The sequence below is a fragment of the Myxine glutinosa genome, chromosome 9, assembly GCF_964187855.1.
Source record: "Myxine glutinosa chromosome 9, kmMyxGlut1.1, whole genome shotgun sequence".
NCBI classification, from domain to species: Eukaryota; Metazoa; Chordata; class Myxini; order Myxiniformes; family Myxinidae; genus Myxine; species Myxine glutinosa.
In genome coordinates, this window is record NC_136269.1 from 91,586,081 (window position 1) to 91,609,262 (window position 23,182).

At 45.6% G+C, this 23,182-nt stretch overlaps 1 protein-coding gene across 4 annotated transcripts in view; it reads left to right on the forward strand.

The window, feature by feature from the left end:
* The first annotated feature begins 218 nt into the window (after nucleotides 1-218).
* The window catches only part of RRBP1 (ribosome binding protein 1), a 128,851-nt gene continuing 105,887 nt past the window's right edge, over nucleotides 219-23,182 (forward strand). For 2 of the 4 annotated variants that reach the window (XM_068128833.2, XM_068128835.2), the window contains exons 1-4: nucleotides 219-362; nucleotides 9,487-11,738; nucleotides 13,356-13,628; nucleotides 20,077-20,213. In XM_068128833.2, the coding sequence (XP_067984934.2) occupies nucleotides 9,515-11,738; nucleotides 13,356-13,628; nucleotides 20,077-20,213 (2,634 nt within the window). In that variant the 5' untranslated portion in view covers nucleotides 219-362; nucleotides 9,487-9,514. Of the gene's footprint in view, nucleotides 511-9,486; nucleotides 11,739-13,355; nucleotides 13,629-20,076; nucleotides 20,214-23,182 lie in introns of all 4 variants that reach the window. The other 2 variants (XM_068128834.2, XM_078784521.1) reach the window with 1 other exon arrangement.

Consider the following 23,182-nt stretch of genomic DNA (forward strand, 5'->3'; position numbering starts at 1 on the left):
CGACAAAAATCGGCAGAATGGTTTCATGATGTCAACGTGCATGATGCCATTATTTCCGTCAAACTCGAAATGTCACGAAATAAAATTGCCCTCTAAAGCTACAAAGGCTTTGACAGCGGCGAAGCTACGTCGTTACGTCGAATAAAAGTGGTCTCCAGCCGTCGATGGAAAACTGACCAATGGCAGAGGATCAGTTGCTGGGGACGTGGCAGCGTGTTGGGGGCGGGGCTAGGGGGTTGACAGTCGCTGATCGCCGGGTTCCTGTCGCACTGTCGTTTTTCTGTCCTTCTCCAGGCTGCGTGTCTCTTTGTGGATCTCCCACGGCACCACGTACGGCGCACGCAGATTCTTCTGTTACTTCAGTGAGTGCCGCGATATTCCCTTTGTACCCCGACTGACTGATTCGGTCGAAGTCGATGTCCATCCTGATCCTCGTTTTGGACTAAGTTCGTGCTTGTCCCACTGAATCCTGTTTCCTCGACTCGTACCACGACTGATAGTACTGCGGAGGTATTTTAACTCGTTATTATATTCATTAATTGTACGTTGGGTATTCCGGTGTTCTGTCACTTGTGCTTGTGGGACAAATCCCAAAAGGAAATCTCAGTTACGTGACTGAGAGCAAAATGGGACTGTTAGGAGCGGACATTGATCCCTGGGAGCCTAGCGGGCCCTCAGCTACGTGTGCCTCTCTCTCTCCCCCTTGATTCTTCCAGCAACCTCTCCCCTCCTCCCACCCCCACGACCCCTTCCCATTCATCCGACTCCTCGTTCCAGCAGCGCATCCCAACTTTCCGCCTCTCCATCTGTGGTGCACATCCTCTCCATCCTGGTTCTTCTGATCCCGCTTGTCCCGGTTCTTCTGATCCCGCTTGTCCCGGTTCTTCTGATCCCGCTTGTCTCGGTTCTTCTGATCCCGCTTGTCCCGGGTCTTCTAATCCCGCATGTCCCGGTTCTTCTGATTCCGCATGTCCCGGTTCTTCTGATTCCGCATGTCCCGGTTCTTCTGATTCCGCATGTCCCGGTTCTTCTGATTCCGCATGTCCCGGTTCTTCTGATTCAGAATGTCCCATTGTCCCGGTTCTTCTGATTCCGCATGTCCCGGTTCTTCTGATTCCGCATGTCCCGGTTCTGCTGATTCCGCATGTCCCGGTTCTTCTGATCCCGCTTGTCCCGGTTCTTCTGATTCCGCATGTCCTGGTTCTTCTGATTCCGCATGTCCCGGTTCTTCTGATTCCGCATGTCCCGGTTCTTCTGATTCCGCATGTCTGGGTTCTTCTGATTCCGCATGTCCCGGTTCTTCTGATTCTGCATGTCCCGGTTCTTCTGATTCTGCATGTCCCGGTTCTTCTGATTCTGCATGTCCCGGTTCTTCTGATTCTGCATGTCCCGGTTCTTCTGATTCTGCATGTCCCGACTCTTTTCCTCCCGAATCTCCCGGTTCTTCTGATCCCGCGTGTCCCAGTTCTTCTGATCCCGCGTGTCCCAGTTCTTCTGATCCCGCGTGTCCCAGTTCTTCTGATCCCGCGTGTCCCAGTTCTTCTGATCCCGCGTGTCCCAGTTCTTCTGATCCCGCGTGTCCCAGTTCTTCTGATCCCGCGTGTCCCAGTTCTTTTGATCCCGCGTGTCCCAGCTCTTCTCCTACAGGTGTGTCCCAGCTCTTCTCCTACAGGCGTGTCCCAGCTCTTCTCCTACAGGTGTGTCCCAGCTCTTCTCCGACGGGCGTGTCCCAGCTCTTCTCCGACAGGCGTGTCCCAGCTCTTCTCCGACGGGCGTGTCCCAGCTCTTCTCCGACGGGCGTGTCCCAGCTCTTCTCCGACGGGCGTGTCCCAGCTCTTCTCCGACGGGCGTGTCCCAGCTCTTCTCCGACGGGCGTGTCCCAGCTCTTCTCCGGCGGGCGTGTCCCAGCTCTTCTCCTGCGGGCGTGTCCCAGCTCTTCTCCTGCGGGCGTGTCCCAGCTCTTCTCCTGCGGGCGTGTCCCAGCTCTTCTCCTGCGGGCGTGTCCCAGCTCTTCTCCTGCGGGCGTGTCCCAGCTCTTCTCCTGCGGGCGTGTCCCAGCTCTTCTCCTGCAGGCGCGTCCCAGCTCTTCTCCTGCAGGCGCGTCCCAGCTCTTCTCCTGCAGGCGCGTCCCAGCTCTTCTCCTGCAGGCGCGTCCCAGCTCTTCTCCTGCAGGCGCGTCCCAGCTCTTCTCCTGCAGGCGCGTCCCAGCTCTTCTCCTGCAGGCGCGTCCCAGCTCTTCTCCTGCAGGCGCGTCCCAGCTCTTCTCCTTCACGTCCAAGGCTTCTACTCCCTCATGTCCAACTGTTCTCCTCCCTCCTATCCCCCCTCTCTTGTCTCAGGTGCGAGACCACTCACCCCCCTTTTCCCCGGTGCGTGATCCCCCCCCCTTCCCTCCCTGCCCGGTGTGTGACCCCCTCCTCTTCCATCCCTGGTGTGTGACGCTCTCTCCGTCCACGGTGCTTGACCCCAGTTCCTCCTTCCCCGGTGCGTGACCCCTCATTATCCTCTGACCCTGATGTTTGAACCCTCCCCCATCCCTGGTCCTTGAACCCCTACCCCCTGTCCTCCAGCAGTGAAGAGCACCTTTCCTGTCCAGGGGAGTGAATCCTCCCCCCCACCTCACCCCCCACACTTTCCACACCCTGTGCGTGATAGCCCCCCCCCCCCACCTTCATCCTGTCCCCGGTGAGTGCCCCAGCTACCCATACCACCCGTACTCCCCCATAGCCAGTGTATGCCCGAGGTCTTATGAATACGCCCCTCACTAATATAGCCTGATATTAGTGATATTATTATGTACCGAGGAAGTAGTTCTTTGCTATACATATTTATACAATTTACACTTGGATAACCCTTTTTTCTGTGTTTGTGTTCAGTTGAAACCTTATTGAGCCCCCCCCCCCCCCCCACACTCTCATTCCCCTTGCCTCCCACTTCCAACTTGGAAAAAATATATTTTTAAATCAAACTTGTCTTGCTCTTAATATGCTCTGCATGAAATGAACTCTTTCGTTCTCCGATTGCCATGTTGGTGTACGCAAGCTTTCATCCAGGAAAATAACTCATTGCCTACGTGTATGCACTCGGCATGTAATGCAATGCAAGCTACTGGGCTTGTTTTACCAGTGCTTGAGCCTTTGGTTTACACGCAATGTCCTGATTGTCTTCCAAGTTCTTGCCATTGTGAAGTTAATTTTTATTTTCTTGCAATAATTTCTGTCAATTTTCAGGGAAGAATAATTTAAAACAAAAAACAAACCAAGCTGTACATTGTCAACACAGTTTTTTTCTTTGTTTTTTTTTTGTATACAGAGTCGAGGCTTGTGTAAGAGCTAACACATTAAGCATGAAAACATGCACGGACGCATACAAACATACAATTAAAGGAGCGGGAAACAAGAGGTGGAGAGGGAGGAAAGCACAACAACAGTGGAGAATAGGGACGTCGGCAGATCTGTGGAGGTGAGAGGGCTGGGGGGGGGGGGGGGGAGGGGAGGGAGTTAGGGGTACACGGTATTAAACAAATGAACACTACTAGAAATTTCAGGAAAGAAGTTGGAGATTAAAAGAGGTGGATTTGGGGTGGTGTTTTAACAGGGGTAGAAAAGATCAAGGTTTTGGATGGGGGAAGATAAGAGATGGTGGTGCAAACTGATCTCCTCTACTGAACTCCTCCAGCAACCAAACTCATATAATGAAATTACGGCCCCAAAACCCGTACACTATCAATATGAGCCCCATAACTCGTACACTATCAATACGGCCCCAAAACAACTCGTACACTATCAATACGGCCCCAAAACTCGTACACTATCAATACAGCCCCTAAACAACTCGAACACTATCAATACAGCCTCAAAACAACTCGAACACTATCAATACGGCCCCAAAACAACTCGTACACTATCAATACGGCCCCAAAACTCGTACACTATCAATACAGCCCCTAAACAACTCGAACACTATCAATACGGCTCCAAAACTCGTACACTATCAATACAGCCCCAAAACAACTCGAACACTATCAATACGGCCCCAAAACAACTCGTACACTATCAATACGGCCCCAAAACTTGTACACTATCAATACAGCCCCTAAACAACTCGAACACTATCAATACGGCCCCAAAACTCGTACACTATCAATACAGCCCCAAAACAACTCGAACACTATCAATACGGCCCCAAAACAACTCGTACACTATCAATACGGCCCCAAAACTTGTACACTATCAATACGGCCCCAAAACAACTCGTACACTATCAATACAGCCCCAAAACAACTCGAACACTATCAATACGGCCCCAAAACAACTCGAACACTATCAATACGGCCCCAAAACTGGTGCACTATCAATACAGCCCCAAAACTGGTGCACTATCAATACGGCCCCAAAACAACTCGAACACTATCAATACAGCCCCAAAACAACTCGAACACTATCAATACAGCCCCAAAACAACTCGAACACTATCAATACGGCCCCAAAACAACTCGTACACTATCAATACAGCCCCAAAACAACTCGAACACCATCAATACAGCCCCTAAACAACTCGTACGCTATCAATACAGCCCCTAAACAACTCGAACACTATCAATACGGCCCCAAAACAACTTGTACACTATCAATACAGCCCCTAAACAACTCGAACACTATCAATACGGCCCCAAAACAACTCGTACACTATCAATACAGCCCCTAAACAACTCGAACACTATCAATACGGCCCCAAAACAACTCGTACACTATCAATACAGCCCCAAAACAACTCGAACACTATCAATACGGCCCCAAAACAACTCGAACACTATCAATACAGCCCCAAAACAACTCGAACACTATCAATACAGCCCCAAAACAACTCGAACACTATCAATACAGCCCCAAAACAACTCGAACACTATCAATACGGCCCCAAAACAACTCGAACACTATCAATACGGCCCCAAAACAACTCGAACACTATCAATACAGCCCCAAAACAACTCGAACACTATCAATACACCCCCTAAACAACTCGAACACTATCAATACAGCCCCAAAACAACTCGAACACTATCAATACGGCCCCAAAACAACTCGTACACTATCAATACGGCCCCAAAACAACTCGTACACTATCAATACGGCCCCAAAACAACTCGTACACTATCAATACGGCCCCAAAACAACTCGAACACTATCAATACGGCCCCTAAACTCGTACACTATCAGAATGGTTACTGATATATTGAACTGAGGGGGGTAATTGAATGTAAGGCATAAGCAATAGGGGCTCAGTTAGTGCAGAATAAGGAACGTGTTGAGTAAACATTACACATTCTGGCCCTTTTGGTGTAATAGTTGGCATTATATGGTTTAATGGCCACAGATGGATTAATCATTTAGATTATTCAATCACATGGTGTGCACTGACGAACCTTTGGCTTTAGGGTTGATCAGGTGAAGATATTTTTGAAAGTACAAATACCTGTCAGGACTTCCCGGGTGAGTATCCTGTATTCCCAGAATAATTTGGCTGCTGCTTTAGTAAACCTTGTACTCATCAATATGAGATAAGGATCCAGTTAATGTTTATCCACGATGTTAGGGAATTTAAAAAATATATTCAGACATGATTTAAAAATTATTTTTTGAAAGACTAATTTGTTTTTCATTGTCCTTTGGTTTGATGTCCAGAAAGATTCTAATATGATTGATTTATTTACACTGCTCCTTATAAGTCGAGGTGGGTCTGGTGATGTGCTTGATAAAGTTTAAAACTCCTCACACAAACACCACAATAAACTGTCAATAGCTAACCTCGCTCTCACAATGTGATCGAGATGTTCTTTTCAAAAGAAAAAGTTGTGGACGGATTCTGACTAAATTTGGCAGAGATGTATGTGACGAGGACGAAATAATTAGATTTTGGTGAAGATCCCGATTCGGATCCGGCTACTAGAATTTTTAAAGTGATTCTTCACCATTGGGAGATAGGGCCAAAAACGATATGTAGCAGGACATCCCAAAAAGTTAAAAAGTCAAAAAGTTGGATGTCTTACAAGGAAGAATCTATTAAATTTTGGGGAAGATCTGAATATGGAATCGGATATGAGAATTTTTTTTTTTTTTTTTAAAGAGATTCTTCACCATTGAGTGATGTGGCCAATAACGATGTATAGCAGGATATCTCAAAAGGTTATGGATGGATTTGGACAAAACTTGGTGGACAGGTTGTATGTGTCACAAGGAAGAATCTATTCAATTTTGGTGAAGATTTGGATCCTAGTGAGTATAACTTTTAAAGTGATTCTTCACCATTGGGAGATAGGACCCAAAACTATACAAAGCAGGATATCTCAAAAAGTTGTGGACGGATGATTTTGATTAAATGTGATTCTGTATTGTGATTTTCTGGTCTACTCTGTGATACAAAACGTAAACTGTTCATCTGGCGGAGGTATGCTCTCCACTGAGTGCCGCTCTAGTATCCTGATGGTATAATTAAGGGTTTCTCAACCTTTTTACCTCCGTGGCCCCCCTGTGTCCAATAAAATATTCCAGGGACCCCCAGGGCTAGGCATAGATAAGATACCCCTGCCCTTTTCTTGCTACAATGATAACAAAAGTGCTTGCTTTCAAAAAAAATCATTATTAAACGAAAAAGTGATTGCTTTTATACTACTACACTGCTTGATGGCTATTAGTAATGCAACAAACAGAACTTAACTTTTTTTTTTTGTATACAAAGTCGAGGCTCGTGTAAGAACTGACACATAAAACGCATAAAAACAACCACAAACAGAAACACACATGAAACATATCATAAAGGGAGTGGGAGACAAGAGGGGGAGAGAGAGGGAAGCACAACACCAGTAAAAAGCAGAGACATCGGGAGATCTGTGGAAGGTGGAGGGCTGGGGCTGGGTACACAGGATAAAACAAATGGACATTACTAGGACTTTCAGGAAAGAAAACAAAATTTGAAAAAGGGGAATTTGGGGTGGATTAACAGGGGTAGAAAAGATCAAGGTTTTGGATGGGGGAAGATAAGAGATGGTGGTGAACAGCTGTTTTAAAGACCTGGAGGGAGTAGAGGGATTGAAGAGAGTGAGGGAGTTTGTACCAGAGGTGGGGAAAAAAGAGTGAAGGTGAGCAGAGAGTCTTGATTTTGGCAGTTTCACCAGAAGAGGATTGCTGGCAGATCTTGTGCAGCTTTCATGAATATTTGGGGGACAGAGCAGGGGGTGCAAGGCCAGAGAGGAGTCGGTAGAAGACAGAAATACGACCAACCTGCCTGCGGTGAGCGAGTGAAAACCCCCCAGAATCAGCTTCATCGCACTATAATGTGAGCACTATAATGATTAAATTTGCGTTACTGACAACAAATCATGACAATCTCGACATCCGATCTCCACACAATACACATTACTCAAAAAACCCAGGCAGTGTATAAGCACAAGACCCGATTGATGCCTGAAAGCCAATTATCTGGTTTTATTTGCCTGAATGCCTGAAAGCCAACACCATGGTGATGTCTGCCCTCATTTTTTCTGCCCCACTCCCTCTCCCCTCCCTTCCCCCACCCCCCCCCTCCTTCCACCAACTTCTCCGTCGGTCAATTTCGGTTGATAAATTGTTAGAGTTAATGAATGTGATGTCGATGAAGCGCGGGGGTAGAAAGATTACGGATAGGAACGATCAACATTGATAAGATGACGGGAAGGAGTAGAGAAGTCATTTAAATGTTGAATAGAAGAAGAGTTGATATCTGTTGTCTTCTCAGTTGATATACTTTGACCTCAAGTATAAAGCCATGAGCAGACATTGGATAAAAACATATTGTGGTAACTGAACCTAGGATATTGGCAACAGTAGCTATGGGTTCAAATGGTAACAACAGACTGGCCATTTAAACACTTCATCCATTCTACTAGAGTGCATTTTGATGAGTTAAAACTGGTGTTACGATAAACCGGCAACAAAATGCAAATGTATCTGTTTCATGTGAGCCTATTGCTACCCTGAGCCCAAAAAGGTAACCCCAATTCCCCCTAAAACCCCACCCAACCCACCTGCCCTCGACCATCTCACCTTTCATGCCATTCTTTGTTATTAAGTCTCTTATTTGAGCATATTTTCTTCACAAGGGGGAAAAAAGAGACTTCCTTCTCGCCCATTATACTTAAACATTCCTCAACACGCAGGCCTTGACAACCATACACGTCATCTAAATGCAAGAAATCAAAAATCTAAATGCAGTTGCTAAGCAAAACCTACTAAACTAGCTATATGTTATTTTTACCACCTGTGACGTCCTCTCTCACTTTGGCTGCATTGGAATTTTATTTCAAAGTGATTTAAAACCCAAGCAGAGGGGATTCAGCAAAATATGCAAATAGTACTGGTTTAACCCAAACATATTTATCTTGAAAAACAGTACCTGTGCATACTGTCAATTTTCCAATCCAAAAATTTTAACTAACCACAACACAACACCATTTAAGCCATTTTGACGAACCAAAAAACTTTTACCCAAAGAACATTTTAACTAACATGTTTGCTTGAAATGCCATGCAGCCTAAACGTAAGATGGAAATGTTAAACAGCAGCAGCATTGGCTCTGCCTTTTGTGCCTCGAGTGTGCTTTGAGGTATCGAGAGTGAACCATATAGTGTGGATTGGCACAACATATTAGACCAGGAATGGCAGGATGACCCATGTTATTAATGAGTCCTGGTGGTTGTATCCAGGGTGTGCATGGGAATCTTTTATGTGGTTAAAAAAAACATTAATACTCCCGGAAGTGGAAACATTACGAGATTGCCTAGATATCTGCATACTCACCTCTGAACTGTCTAGCCTGCATTTCAATCTTGGCCCATCTATAAGCTGTCATCCTTACATTTTGCAAGCAGGTTGGGGGCATCAATGCATGTGTCGTCCCTCAGATGGATGTTAAACTGGGTGGCCCATCTGCATACTTTTGTTAAGGGACGTTAAAGATCCCAAAGTGTCCTTTGTGAAGAGTAGGCAAGCTATCGACAGAATCCTGGCCAAATTCCAAATTCCTACTCTACTCTACAGGCCAACAGCCTACATCATTGGCAAAACTCGCACCCCCAGCAAATGTTGCAACCAGTAGCCGTGTGCTTCATATAAAATAAAAAGATGATAACTGAATGTAATGCGTTGAACACTGGTGGTTGTACTCAGGATGTTGGTCTTGGGCAGTAAAAAAAACAAAAAACTACAGCACCTGTAATTCGGGATGAGAGGAGGGTGCCACTTCTCTCTATTTAAATGTGTATCACATAATGCCACCAGATAGAAGCTGGTATTACAAGTCATAATAAAATACGTCATAAATTTCAAATGTGTGGACATTAACTCATCTGTAAAGCTCTTTGCTAGTAATGACAGTGCAACTTGCTGTGTCTGCAGATTCACTTAAAGGTTGATTACTTAATGTGTGTTTTTGATGTGTCTGTCTCAACAGTTATTCTTGGGAGTGATTCTTCTCGGAGATGGACTTCTCTGACCCACAGTTCCTTGGAATTGCTATGTTTGGTGTTTTCATGGTGTTCTCAGCTCTGGGGATCTTTGTGGTATCCACTTTTACCTTGAAGGAAACGACCTTTGAAGAGGCAATGGCAACCAAGCGGCAGAAGGAAGAGCGCATCCTTCCACATCTTATGGAACGGAAACGTAAAGACAAGGGACATGACAAGACCAACAAGAAGAAGGGCAAGCGAAATGAGAGGCAAAATGGCCAGCTTCATGGGACAAAGCTAAATTTTGACTTTGAGCCAGTGAGTGATATGATCATTCCTGAATCGGTTGGAGATTTGTCAATGTTACCTTTAGCCCCTATAACAATGATCCCTTCCAAGGCTATGGTTTCAAAATCGGGTTCCAAAGGCAATCCAAGTACTGGATCAGTTTCCAAGACGGTTTCCATGGTAGGCATGCCTCATAAGGCCGCAGTTCAGCAACTTGCACAAGGTAAAATCCAAGTGCAGGTCAAAGGGCCAGGCCAGCAGACTGCACAAAGCAAGGGGTCGGGTCAGCAGCCTGCCCAGGGCAAGGGGTCAGGCCAGCAGCCTGCCCAGGGCAAGGCGTCAGGCCAGCAGCCTGCCCAGGGCAAGGCGTCAGGCCAGCAGCCTGCCCAGGGCAAGGCGTCAGGCCAGCAGCCTGCCCAGGGCAAGGCGTCGGGCCAGCAGCCTGCCCAGGGCAAAGATTCGGGCCAGCAACCTGCTCAGGGCAAGGGGTCGGGCCAGCAGCCTGCTCAGGGCAAGGGGTCGGGCCAGCAGCCTGCCCAGGGCAAAGGGTCGGGCCAGCAGCCTGCCCAGGGCAAGGGGTTGGGCCAGCAGCCTGCCCAGGGCAAGATGTCAGGCCAGCAGCCTGCCCAGGGCAAAGGATCGGGCCAACAGCCTGCACAGGGCAAAGGGTCGGGCCAACAGCCTGCACAGGGCAAAGGGTCGGGCCAACAGCCTGCACAGGGCAAAGAGTCGGGCCAACAGCCTGCACAGGGCAAAGGGTCGGGCCAACAGCCTGCACAGGGCAAAGGGTCGGGCCAACAGCCTGCACAGGGCAAAGGGTCGGGCCAACAGCCTGCACAGGGCAAAGGGTCGGGCCAACAGCCTGCACAGGGCAAAGGGTCGGGCCAACAGCCTGCACAGGGCAAAGGGTCGGGCCAACAGCCTGCACAGGGCAAAGGGTCGGGCCAACAGCCTGCACAGGGCAAAGGGTCGGGCCAACAGCCTGCACAGGGCAAAGGGTCGGGCCAACAGCCTGCACAGGACAAAGGATCGGTCCAACAGCCTGCCCAGGGCAAGGGGTCGGGCCAACAGCCAGCCAACAGTAAGGGTGCAGCACAGCAGTTGCTACAAGGCAAGAGTACTGCACAGCAGCCATCACAGGGCAAGGGTGTGGCACAGCAGCCACCGCAGGGCACGGGTGCGGCACAGCAGCCACCGCAGGGCAAGGGTGCGGCACAGCAGCCACCGCAGGGCAAGGGTGCGGCACAGCAGCCACCGCAGGGCAAGGGTGCGGCACAGCAGCCACCGCAGGGCAAGGGTGCGGCACAGCAGCCACCGCAGGGCAAGGGTGCGGCACAGCAGCCACCGCAGGGCAAGGGTGCGGCACAGCAGCCACCGCAGGGCAAGGGTGCAGGTCAGCAGAATTCCCAGGGTAAGGGTGCGGGCCAGCAGCCTCACCAGGGTAAGGGGGCAGGCCCGGAGTCTTCCCATGGCAAGGGGGCAAGCCAGGGTCCTTCTCAGGGTAAAGGGGCAGGTCAGCAGTTGTCTCAGGGCAAGGGGGTGGGCCAGCAGCCGTCTCAGGGTAAGGGCGTGGGCCAGCAGCCGTCCCTGGGCAAGGGGGCAGGCCAACAGTCATCCCAAGGCAAGGGAGTCGTCCAGCAGCCGACCAAGGGCAAGGGAGCGAACCAGCAACCAGCCAAAGGCAAAGATTCTGATCAAGCAGTTTTGGGGCAGCAGCCAACTCAGGACCAGGTTACCAATCAAACAATTGCTGCATTGTCAAAATCTCCTCGAGCTGCTGCAACACGACAAACAGATATGTTGCCTTCCTCTATGCCTCAAAATTCTACAATACCCAATGCAGATTCTGATGCTGCCCTTTCAGGAGATAAAAAGAAACGGAAAAAGACAGGTAAACATGAATATTCTCTGCCAGTTGATGAACTTGTGGGGTCTCTCACAACGGAGGACAACTTGAAACTGGCAGGAGGTATGCTGCACAATGTACTCCATCAATTATTTATTTAGAAAGTGAGCAAAGTGGATCTGGGAATATTTTGCAGTTATGGTAGATAGCCAAGCACAAAACGGATATATTCCTAAGCACTGATCAGATGAAACATTGTCTGCCCGTTATCCTTATGTGATAAGGATATATTGCAATAGTTATGTTATGTTAATTTGAGCTAATCTTGTAACCTTCAATGCAAATAAAACTAAATGGTTGGCCATATCTTGCTCTAGAAGCAGGTCTTTCCCTTCTTTGCACATGGAGTCTTTAACCTTTAACAGAATCATCTGAGCTTCGGTTTCTTGGTCTGGACATCTCCACTAAACTCTGTTGGGATAAGTACATTTCTGGTATTGCTAAGAGTGCTTCCAAACGAGTTTGTTGTCTTTATCGAGCGCAGAGGTATTTACCTCCTGAGGCCGTTTTGTACCTGTATAAGACAACTATACGCTCGCTCATGGAGCACTGTTGCCACATTTGGGCTGGAGCACCAACTTGCCACTTATCTTTACTTGATCGGCTCCAGAAACACATAGTCAACCTGGTTGGTGAGGAGATGTGTTCAACTCTTCAACCACTCTCATCTCACCTTAGGTCACTTGCCACTCTTGGTTTGTTCTACAGATATTTTCATGGCAAATGTTCTGCTAGACTTTCTAATTTGGTTCCTCCCATACGAGTGTTTGGACGCAAGACTTGGTTAGCCATCTCCGCTCACCCATACACTATAGCCGACCCAAGATGTCGAACGACAAGCTATGCAGATAGTTTTATCCCTTGTGCTGACTCACTGTGGAATTCACTACCTGTAATGTGCTTCCCATTATCCTACGATCTACTCAGCTTCAAGAGGAATGTCAATTCCTACTTCCTACATCTTTGAGGTTTAATCACATTTTATCTGACTTCTGCTACTTCCTGTGTCTTGGGTGTTTTCTTGTTATTTCTTCTTTCTTTAATTTATTCATCCTCATCTTTTTCTAACCTACCCTTAGCCCCTTACCTAGACTGGCTTTATGCCTTGTATGGGGCAATTTCCATTTAAAAAATCTCAATGTGTATTTATTTTAGCTGAAAATCCTTGACAACAATTAGGAAATGTGTGGCTTCAATACCTTTTACATACTGGCTCATTCACAGAACGGTTTTACTTTTAGAATTGTAGGGGATGGATGAGTTGCTCTAAATGCACATTTTGATATTGTTTATTTATACTTGTTTTCTTATTGTAGAAAAACTTCCTTGAATACCTCTTGGTATTCATTTGTTGTGTTTCCTTAAGGTTATTTAGGAAGGATAAATAATTTTGAAATGGCTGCATTTTTTTATGGCTATATGAAAACATTTGTTTTATAAATATCATGTTACTGCCTTCTTCTTTTGAGTAATTCTTGAATCAACATTTTGCAGTATTGATTTCTGCCAATTAGCCAGGAACCCAGCTTTAAGCAAATATAGGAGGGAATCACCTCTAGCTGGCATAAAGCAACCGTATTCGGAGTGAAACATTGCTAAATGGGAATGGGGAGGTGTTTTTTTTTCAATTTTGTTGGAGCTAGATGTGAATTTGACTTTTGCCATTTACTGTTTCTGCAGCCACACACAAAGGTGGCCAAATATCGAGCAGACAAGGCAGGTCATTTACAGATAGTGGAGCAACCGCAGGATTGGCTTCCGGTGTCTCTGGGACTGCACTGGAGCAACGTGTTCCACGAAATTCCCGTGGTTTGGGGCAGGAAAAGGGAGGGAACATTGTACCTGGAGCTGAAGATGCCCTTGTAAAGGAGAGCTCCTACCACATCATGATTGGGGATGAAAGAGACAAACGCAAAACAGGAAAGAAATCTGGTGGCAAGAAGGCTAATCAAGGTAAGAATTTTCACTGTTTGGGTGAGCCATTTCTGCTTTTGAATCACAAATTAGAGATTGTGAAAAGAGATGCTAATTTATATGTCTTGTCCTGAATTATAGCTTTTTGTAAATACAAAAATAATAAATACAGTCAATTCCTCCCCCCCACCCCCCGGCCATGAAAATATTTTGGAGCCAAAAAGACTGCTAATTCTACTGCAATATCAGGAAACTTTCCTACTGGTGGAAAAATGTGTGACTACCTGGAAACTACCCAGAACTTGCACTTGTTCCAGGGGAAATCTTTTTGACTCGCTCGTAATTCTGACTTGGTAACAGCACTTAAGAATGGAAGTTTGTTATACAGTGGCAGGATTTTTATTTTGCAACAGATAATTTGAGCCTTATGCATATTGTCCGTAATTGTGCTCTAAGGCACAGATTCTTAACCGCCAGTCTGGGGATCGATGCTGGTCCGTGGAAGGAAAGCTACTGTTCCGCGGAGTAATGGCAGAAAAACAAAAATTCCTGCCACTCACCCGCTAGTGACACCTGACGAATGTACAGACTTGGCATTTAATATGGAATATTTTTTTTGTGGGGGTGAACTTACTTTTCAAGATGACTTAGAACCAAAAGTTCATTGGAATTATGTTGAAATTATTCTAGATTTTGTTAATGTGACCTTTAAAAGAAACAAAAACCACATTTGACATTTCGAAGCAAATAAATTGATCCTTGAAAGTGATGGAAACTGATATCGAACTCAATTCACGGACAGTACTGTGTTAAACCTCTGTGCGTTTTCCAGAAGTATCTCTTTATTTTGCACATTAGCCAAAAATTTTTTTTAACAAAAACGAAAGTTAAATTACGACTGGGATTATGGACAGTAAAATTACAGTTCAGTACTTCGTGTAACCCCCATGAGCATTCAGGAGAGCACGTACACGTTGAGGCATGCTGTTCACGAGATTTTGCCAAGGTTTGGACAGCAATCGCTTGCCATGCAGTGACAATAGCCTGCTGCAATTCACGCACAGAGGCAGGCTGCTGGTCCAAGTTGTCGATTTGACGCGTTAATTCTGCCCACCAGTTCTCTATCGGATTCATATCCGGGGACATGGCAGGCCACTCCATATGCTCTACACCACCGTCAGCAAGAAAGTGTTGGATCATGCGAGCACGATGAGGCCGTGCATTGTCATCTTGGAAGACAAAGTTTCCTCGAAAGGCTGCACGAACAAATGGAAGCAATGTTTCTTCCAGAATGGCCCTGTGCTTGAACTGGTTCAGGTTTCCATTCAGAACAACCAGGTCAGTTTTGCCCCCTGCATGAAAAGCAGCCCAAACAGTCACCCCACCACCTCCAGCTTGGACTATTGGCACTATACAATCTTCGTTGTAGGCTTCATGCACTTGTCTGCGCACTCGGACGCGGCCATATTGACGAGAGACCAGAAATCTAGACTTGTCACTGAAGATCACGTGATTCCAGTGTCCTGGCTGCCATTGACGGTGCTCTCTGGCCCACTGCAATCGGCGCTGGCAGTGTTGTCTGGTCAGACGTGGCTTTCTCAGGGGACGCCTGGCATGATAGTCTGCTTGAACCAGTCATTGGTTGACTAGCCTTCTGGATACAGGCACATTTGTCAGTTGCTGCCACTCAGCCCTAAGCCGATTAGCTGACTTGGTTCGGCCATTGCGGACTAACCGGTGCAGCTGGCGATCATCCCTCCTTGTGGTTCTGCGGGGAAGTCCTGACCTCTGTATTGGAGTAGGGACACCCCTCTGAGCATTTCGTTTCAGGATCTTTGACACCTGACCTTGAGTGATGCCATACTGCCGAGCAATAGCACGCTGTTTCATGCCGGAATTTTGTAAAGCCACCACTCCATGACAAACAGCATTGTCGAGTTGACGGACCATCTCCACGGGAAGCGGCAATAACTTTTGTAGACGTGCAGCAGTTGTTTTCCACTAATACAGAACGCAACAACCCTTATATACCCGATTGTGAAGCCAATCGTCAAATGTACCTGTCCGTACATTTTGTCACGCCACCTGTGATATAATCCTGTTATTGACTTCTTGCTGTGACAGACAATCAGTGACATGGTTCTTTTAACAAAGAAATCACCGAAGCGTAAAAGAAACTTACCAGATTGATATACCGAGTTCAGAAAGTAAACCCAAGTCAAGAAAAAAAAAAAAATCCATATTAAATGCCAAGTCTGTATATATAATGGAGCAAGTGGATATATGTATGAGGGGCGGATCTACTCCAGGGGCGGATCCAGGATTTTTTAAAATGAGGTCCAGAAATGAAGGGAACAGGGTGCACACTCGCCTAGATTCTGCAAGCATGAAGCCTTCGAGGTGTGGGGTCTGGGGCGCACTCCACGCAAGGTGCCCAGAAGCTTTGGGATTTTAGGTGCTCGCAGGTACACTTTGAGCATCTGCTGGCCACATTTGCTACATGTTGGGAGGGGCGGGGGGAACATTTGTTCAGATTGTAAAATACATCTTATTTTATAAATTTTGGTGTGATTTGAGATGGAACCTGTAGCTTTGTCTACTTAAAGTGACATCACTTATTCAACAATCCTTTTGTAATTCACTCCAAAACAAAACATGTTTATTGTAGTAATTAAATTGTAGTATCTGAATTAATTGGATGGATTTTTCATGAATATTCATGAATACTACAACTTGTATAGCAATCAGGAACAGTTCAGCTTCATACTGTGTATGTTCGTGAACATACGGTGAGCGGTTCTACTTACACTTTCCATGTACAGCTTGTATTTTTTACACATGATGTGAAGAACCCACTCCGAGCCTACAACCAAGCCTAGGGTTTGATCAGTTATTAGGTGCCATGACGGCACATGAAATGGCAGTGCAAGGGCCAGTGTTTTTGTTTTTACCGGCAATGAGTACGACGAGTTTTCAAGTCATTCCATCAGACTTTTCATGTGACTCGAAGGTGGATGACCTCAGAGGCAGGTAACCTAGGCAATTCACTGAACTAGGCAATTTAAAAACAAAACAAAATACAAGTCAGGAGACGACGATGGTTCACGAGCGAGCGGTATTCAATGACAAAGGACGAACTATAACTGAAACGGGCCCGGACAGGCCAGGCCCGGAAATGTCAAAACGAAGATTACTGACCTTGACATGAGATAGAAAATAATGTATAATCAGTTATGAGGTTAGTTAGCTACACAATACCGAAAATTCGGTGAAAAATGAAATGAAAATAAATAAATAAATAAAATGAAAAAAAAAATTAAAAATCGAGCTCCGTGGGGCTAGACACATGACATTGGCTAAACCAAATATCGAAACCCCTGTCAGATTCCACCAAACCCCTCGGAGAAGATGTAGCTTGAACTTGATTACCCCCTAAAAAGACATCTTTTTCGGGCGTGGCTCCGCCCACAATGTGCGCAATACGCCCACTCTAGGCAGGACACAACTAGATCATGATATCAACCTCACCCAAGTTTCATCAAGATCGGATGATGTCATCGGGTAGTTATGCTGCGGACAGACAGACACACAGACAGACGCACACACATGACGAATATAGTGGTCACTTGATAACTCGTGAACCAATTGCTGTAAAAAGTTATTAGAGACGAGTGAAATACCTGTGCTACGCATGGGTGGGAGGCCAAGATCTCAATAATTTTTTTTTGAGAAATTTTATGAAAACTCTCACCCACTTCAGGACATGTGCAGAGACCCCAAAAGCTGCACAAAAAATGGGTGGTGGGGGCCCCAAAACTGTGGAAGTCGTACTGTGTAAAATCAATGTACTTTTAACACTAATCCTACCGTTCAGTCGGATGTCAGGCATGGACAGCAGGTTCGTGAATAACTTGGCCAAACACGGCGAATGCCAAACAATGCACCAATAAATTCCACATTCCTTTGACACCTTCAGTGGAACGTCAAGCATGGACAGCCACTTTGTGAAGGACTTGGGCAAATAACTTGCTGTAGCTGACACCAAAATAACTAAGGTGGATAATATTTTAATGATGTTAATGGTGAAACTGCAAATGCGTATCTGTGAATGTCACGGGTGGAAAACCTCACTTAATTTCCTCATTCTGCTAACTCTAACATTCCACAGAAGGTTTGGAGGGGCCAGTTCGGGGAGGGATGGACAGATGGATGGATGGACAGACAGACACTTCTGTTTTATAATATGGCCCATCAAAATATATGGCCCGTCGAAAGACGGTCACACGGATGCCTTCTGAGACTGAGCTCTTTTTGTGTATTAGATGACGTGCTGAATTATAGACAGTAAAGATCATGAATTACTTTGTTCCCAATTGGTGGTCCGGGTCATTTATCGCTGACTTATGCCAGTTACTGTTGAGAAAAAGGTTAAGAACCACTGCTCTAAGGGAACAAATGTAAGACATTTGTCATGCCTTAAGCTGTTTTTAATGCAAAACCTGACATAACTTGTGTATCTAGTGCACAAATTCCCTTTGTTAGAAAGGCATGTGCTTCAAGTTGCCTACCTTGGTCATGTTGCAGATACTTGCATCCCTGGGAATAATTTTAAGCAATGGAATGGACTTCCAGACCCAGAGTATCTGAGTCAGGAGATCATGAAAATGTCCTGGAAGTTTGATAGTTCTAGCGGAATGAAGATAAATAATTAAGGGGGAAAAGAGAAAGCAGGCACTGCTACACAAAATGCTCAAAGAACCATTTTATTCTTGCATCGGTTATGCAGTCAGATTGCCATGAAATGTCATTCTTGCAAAAAGAAGTGCTAAAAAAATCAATACAGGCCTTTCAATATGACGTATTTCCACCCTGATTGATCAGCGTGCATGGACAGAAACCCCTAGCAACAAAGTAAATCACAGGGGCCTGGACATCTTTCAAGGCTCCCAGATATAAGGATTGTAGAATGAAATGATTAATAAAAACTTTTAAAGAAGCCGAAAGTACTTGTAAACAAACCTGCGAGAAAGGGGTGTGCCTCTGCACAACAAAACAGTTGAGAAGCTTCCTGATAAACTCTCCAAAGAGTTGATGTGCTACAGTCCGTAATGCAAAAACTCCAGGCAATGTGTGGCCGTGATAGGCCGTAGATGGGTGTGTTGTAACCAAACCTTCATGCTTTCTAACACATGTGGGTCTTGTTGATGCATATCTGGGTCTTGCCGTTGCACAGGGTATGTTTAAAATGATGATATTTACCACTAATCATGTTTTTTGAACATGGGGGGGGGGGGGGGCAGGAGAGAGGGGGTGGGGGAAGGGGAGGAGGGAGTTGGAGTTGTATGTGCTCAAATGGCTGTTATAAGTGTACATTTTTGTTTGGTTCCAGGACACGAGAAATTATTCTCAATTTTTACATCTGTTGGTGAAAGTAAATATGTGCGTGTGTGTTATATCCACGGCCGCCCCTAGCTAGTTACATTGACAGGAAATGGTACAAACCCCACTCAGCTCTTCCACTAATATTTCTCATGTTCCTATATTTCCATGAGTCTGATTTTCATTAAGAAACACAACAATTATGGTTAACCATCTTGGAATAGCCACTCTTTCATCTAAGTGCTGAAAATTATGTTTAAAAGATGATTTGAATCACAGATTTTGCACTAGCAATGGCAAGCCGAACCGAAAAAAGTGTGAACAGACACACAGGGCATGTTCAAAAGGCCTCATTTAGCATTCATATGTCATTCTGAAAATCCAGTATTCGGCTTGGGCGATATTATTTGAATAAAAAAGAAGGTATAATATTTCGTTATTTCATCTTCAGGTTCGTCCAACAAGAAATTCATGGTAAATACAGTACTGTATTATCATAAAAAAAAAAAATTCTGTATCCAGAATCGGGAACGTATTTACCTTGATTCGAATTTTGTGAATATCTGGATCCGGATCCAAGAATTGTTTCAGTGATTCTTCACCATCGTGTGAAAGGGATAAAAACGATATATAGCACAATATCTCAAAAAGGTAATTTACAGATTCGGGAAAAACTTGTTGGATAGGTTGGGTATGTGACAAGGATGATTTATTTCGATTTTTGTGAGGATCCGAATCTGGATCTGGATACGATAATTTTTTGATTTCTGATGAGAATTTTTTGATACAATAAATAAATATGAGAAGTTATTCTTCACCATTGAGAGATGGGGCCAAAAACGATATATAGCACGATATCTCAGAGTTTTTTTTTTATATGGCATCCATAAATTTGTGAGCAATTTCATTTCAAAGTGTGTAATATACACATGTATATTACATTATTTGGCCATTGTTTGCCCTATTCGCAGAAATGCCTACTTATGACTTGATTCCTTCGCTGCTATGTAGATGTGTTAATAATGGCTATTTGTAATAACGGTATAAATATCTTTCTGGTCGGAATGACTTTATCAAGCTTAGATTTTATGTATGATTTTTGTTGTAGGTACAACCAGTCAGCACATCCCGGGATCAGACTTTGGCATGATAGAAACTTTGCAGGCGCATCCGAGCAGTCCACGGGGCATGTTGCAGATGATTTCTGGGCAGAGTGGCTCGGTGCTGCCTGATCGATGGTGCACGGTGAGTTGTGGATGGTCCCGGCAAAGCTAACTTGCATCCAGTAATTATTGGTTAGGATGTCGTTCTGTGGGAGAAATTATAAGGAAAATAATTATTCTACAGTGTTTTCTGATTAGGAGAGATAGTAGGCGAATCATCGCTGGCATTCTGACAGAATTTCTTGTTTTACATTCATTTATTTTGATCGAGTAATTCTTACGGAGGCAATTTTAGACCACCTCTTCTCATGGTTCCTTACAAAACAAGCAATGGTAAATCAATTTGGTGTAGTTTTAATAAAGGTACTTGTAATGGAAATCGATCAGTTCCACGACATTGTCCTGTAGGTAGGATTAATGACAATTTGATCTCTGGCAACATCCTGTAAAATACAATCATGCAATATATATATCAGGATCATGGAATCATGAAGAATGACCAATAATATCAATCAATGCAAGCAAGCCTAGATTATCTACGTATACGCACCATCCGAGTCTACATGTCATAGATTAAATGTCGCAGGAGTGTCCCGCAGCAGCAGACGTCCGAGTTCTTATAGGCGCCTCTCAGTGGTTCGAGCGAGCATCACACCTGGGTCCAACTTAAATACATTTTCATTACATTCTCCCCGCCGTTAGAACTACACTTCCGCTAGGCAGGAATCAAGCACGCAACAGCATTAGTGGAATAGCGATATCAGTCCATGTCAGTCGGTCCATCCGTAGCGGTCAGGGCGGTGAATTTCCCTGCCAGCACGGGTCCGGAAACTACCGGGTACTAAATCCCCAAGCCCGGAGTCCCCCGCATCAGAGTAGCCGCCTGAGGCAGGCGACGGAGGGGGCACCACAGTGCCTACAGGCAGGGGTGTATTTTGTGACGGGAGGGACGGCAGATGTTCCATAGGCAGAGCCACGGAAGAGTCCATAGACTCGTAAATTGTTTCGTCGATGTCCCGCAAGGGTCGATGGCCCCGCAAGGGGCCAGGTGGCGTACGGAGACAGTGGACTCGCGTCCATCAGCCATCAACACGCGAGCATGCTCGGGATTAGCCTGTAGTACCTGCACCTTATCCACTAGTGGATCATACTTGCTCGTGCGAACCGCTCGTTTGAGGTAGGCCGGCCCGGGCTCAGCGAGTCAACTAGGTAAAGATCGGATACTCACCGAGCTCCTCGGGTGATGAAACATCCATTCGTGAGGAGTCTGGTTGGTGGCCGTACATAGTAAACCCCTGATTGAGTTCAGCGCCACAGGTAACGACCAAGCCCATTTATCTAGGCCCCGGCCGAGGGACCTAAGGCTTAGCGTGACGGCCCTCCATATAATCCCATTGAAGCGTTCGACCTGCCCATTCGCCTGTGGTCTATACGGGGTGGTATAGCTAGAAGCGACATTATGCTGAAGTAAGAAGCTCCTCACTTCCTGGGACAGGAACACCGCCCCTCGATCGGTATGCACGTAGGCCGGATTCCCAAACATAGAAAACAAGTTCTGCAGACACCGTACAACTGTGGCGGCCGTTATATCTGCGCACGTGAAAGCGAAAGCGAAACGTCTGCGCACGTGAAAGCGAATCGCGAGTACTCATCAACGATAGTGAGCAGATAACGAGAGTTACCCGACGCTGGCAGCGGCCCTTTGAAATCCATTGCCAATCGCTCCCACGGCCTAGTAGCCCTGACCAGCGTCCCCATGGGAGGGTTGTAAAAACGTGGTTTGATAATTTGATATTTGGTCATTCCTGGTGGAACTTTTTACCATCTTTCAACTTTGCTTCCAGTGGGAAGCTTGGGGATTCGCAATGGCGTGCCATCGACTTCGCTTAGTGGTTTATTTTCCTTTACCCTGAGCAATGAAATTGACACAAACGTATACACACGCACACACACACACACACACACACACACACACACACACACACACACACACACGTTTTTATTGTTTTATGCTGGTGTTGGGCTAGCCGGCTAGGGTGCCAGCTTAGGATACAAGGATCCTGGGTTCGAATCCCGGTCGATCGCTGAATTAACGCCAGGGGGGTTGACTCAGCCTGTCATCCTTCCGAGGTTGGCAAATTGAGTACCAGTACACTGGTAATTCCCTGTTTGTCGTTAAAAGGCGACAAACAGGGTTGGCGGCAGGAAGGGCATCCGGCCGTAAAACATTGCTTCAAAAAGGGGATCAAAAAAACAACAACAACCACGGTCCCCGAAAAGGCCAACCCCCGCTTTGTGGGGAAAATTGGCCTCTAAACGGTGGTTTTTGGTTTTTTTTTTTTATGCAATGATCAATATTCATTTCTTACATTCCACTGACGCATGAGGAAGTGCTCTGTCATTTTTTGAACTTGTTATATTTACAGCATATACTTGTTATTATATTTCATGTTTGCAAAGCTTACTGGCAACCTCTAATTTTTTTTTCTGCTAACATATGTGAAAATTGTATTTTAAATGCCATAAATATACTAATTGCCAAGATATCTGAGGTTCCCCTGAGATTGTGCTCAACGGCCTCTCTAACATTAATTAATCTCTGTTCATTTGTGTGTTTATCTTCAGGTTAGCAAGCTGTCACTTTATGATATGCTCGTCTTTTTGTTTTGAAAAGAGCAATGCCAACCATGGTTGTAGGTTTCCTTTATGTTAAATGTTGCTTGTGTTTTGGTTCCTGCTTCAGCGGAAGAACACAGCCATCTTCAAGCCTATAATAGTGAGAAATTTGTATATTCAAGCCATGCATGGAAATGTTTCTCAGCTTCCTTTGCGTTGCTGTGCATTTGCAAAGATAGTGCCCTTGTTTCATCAAAAATTCTGTTCTTGCATGTGGACGTAAATAAAATATTATTTCAATAATGCCATTCTGCTGGGAAATTGATCGATAATGATTTTAAACTGTTTTTTTGGCTCCTGAGCCCCTATGTTGAGAAGTAAACTGGGCTATCCCACATCCAGGGCCAGTTTGAATGAAATGTGCTAAATAATCAT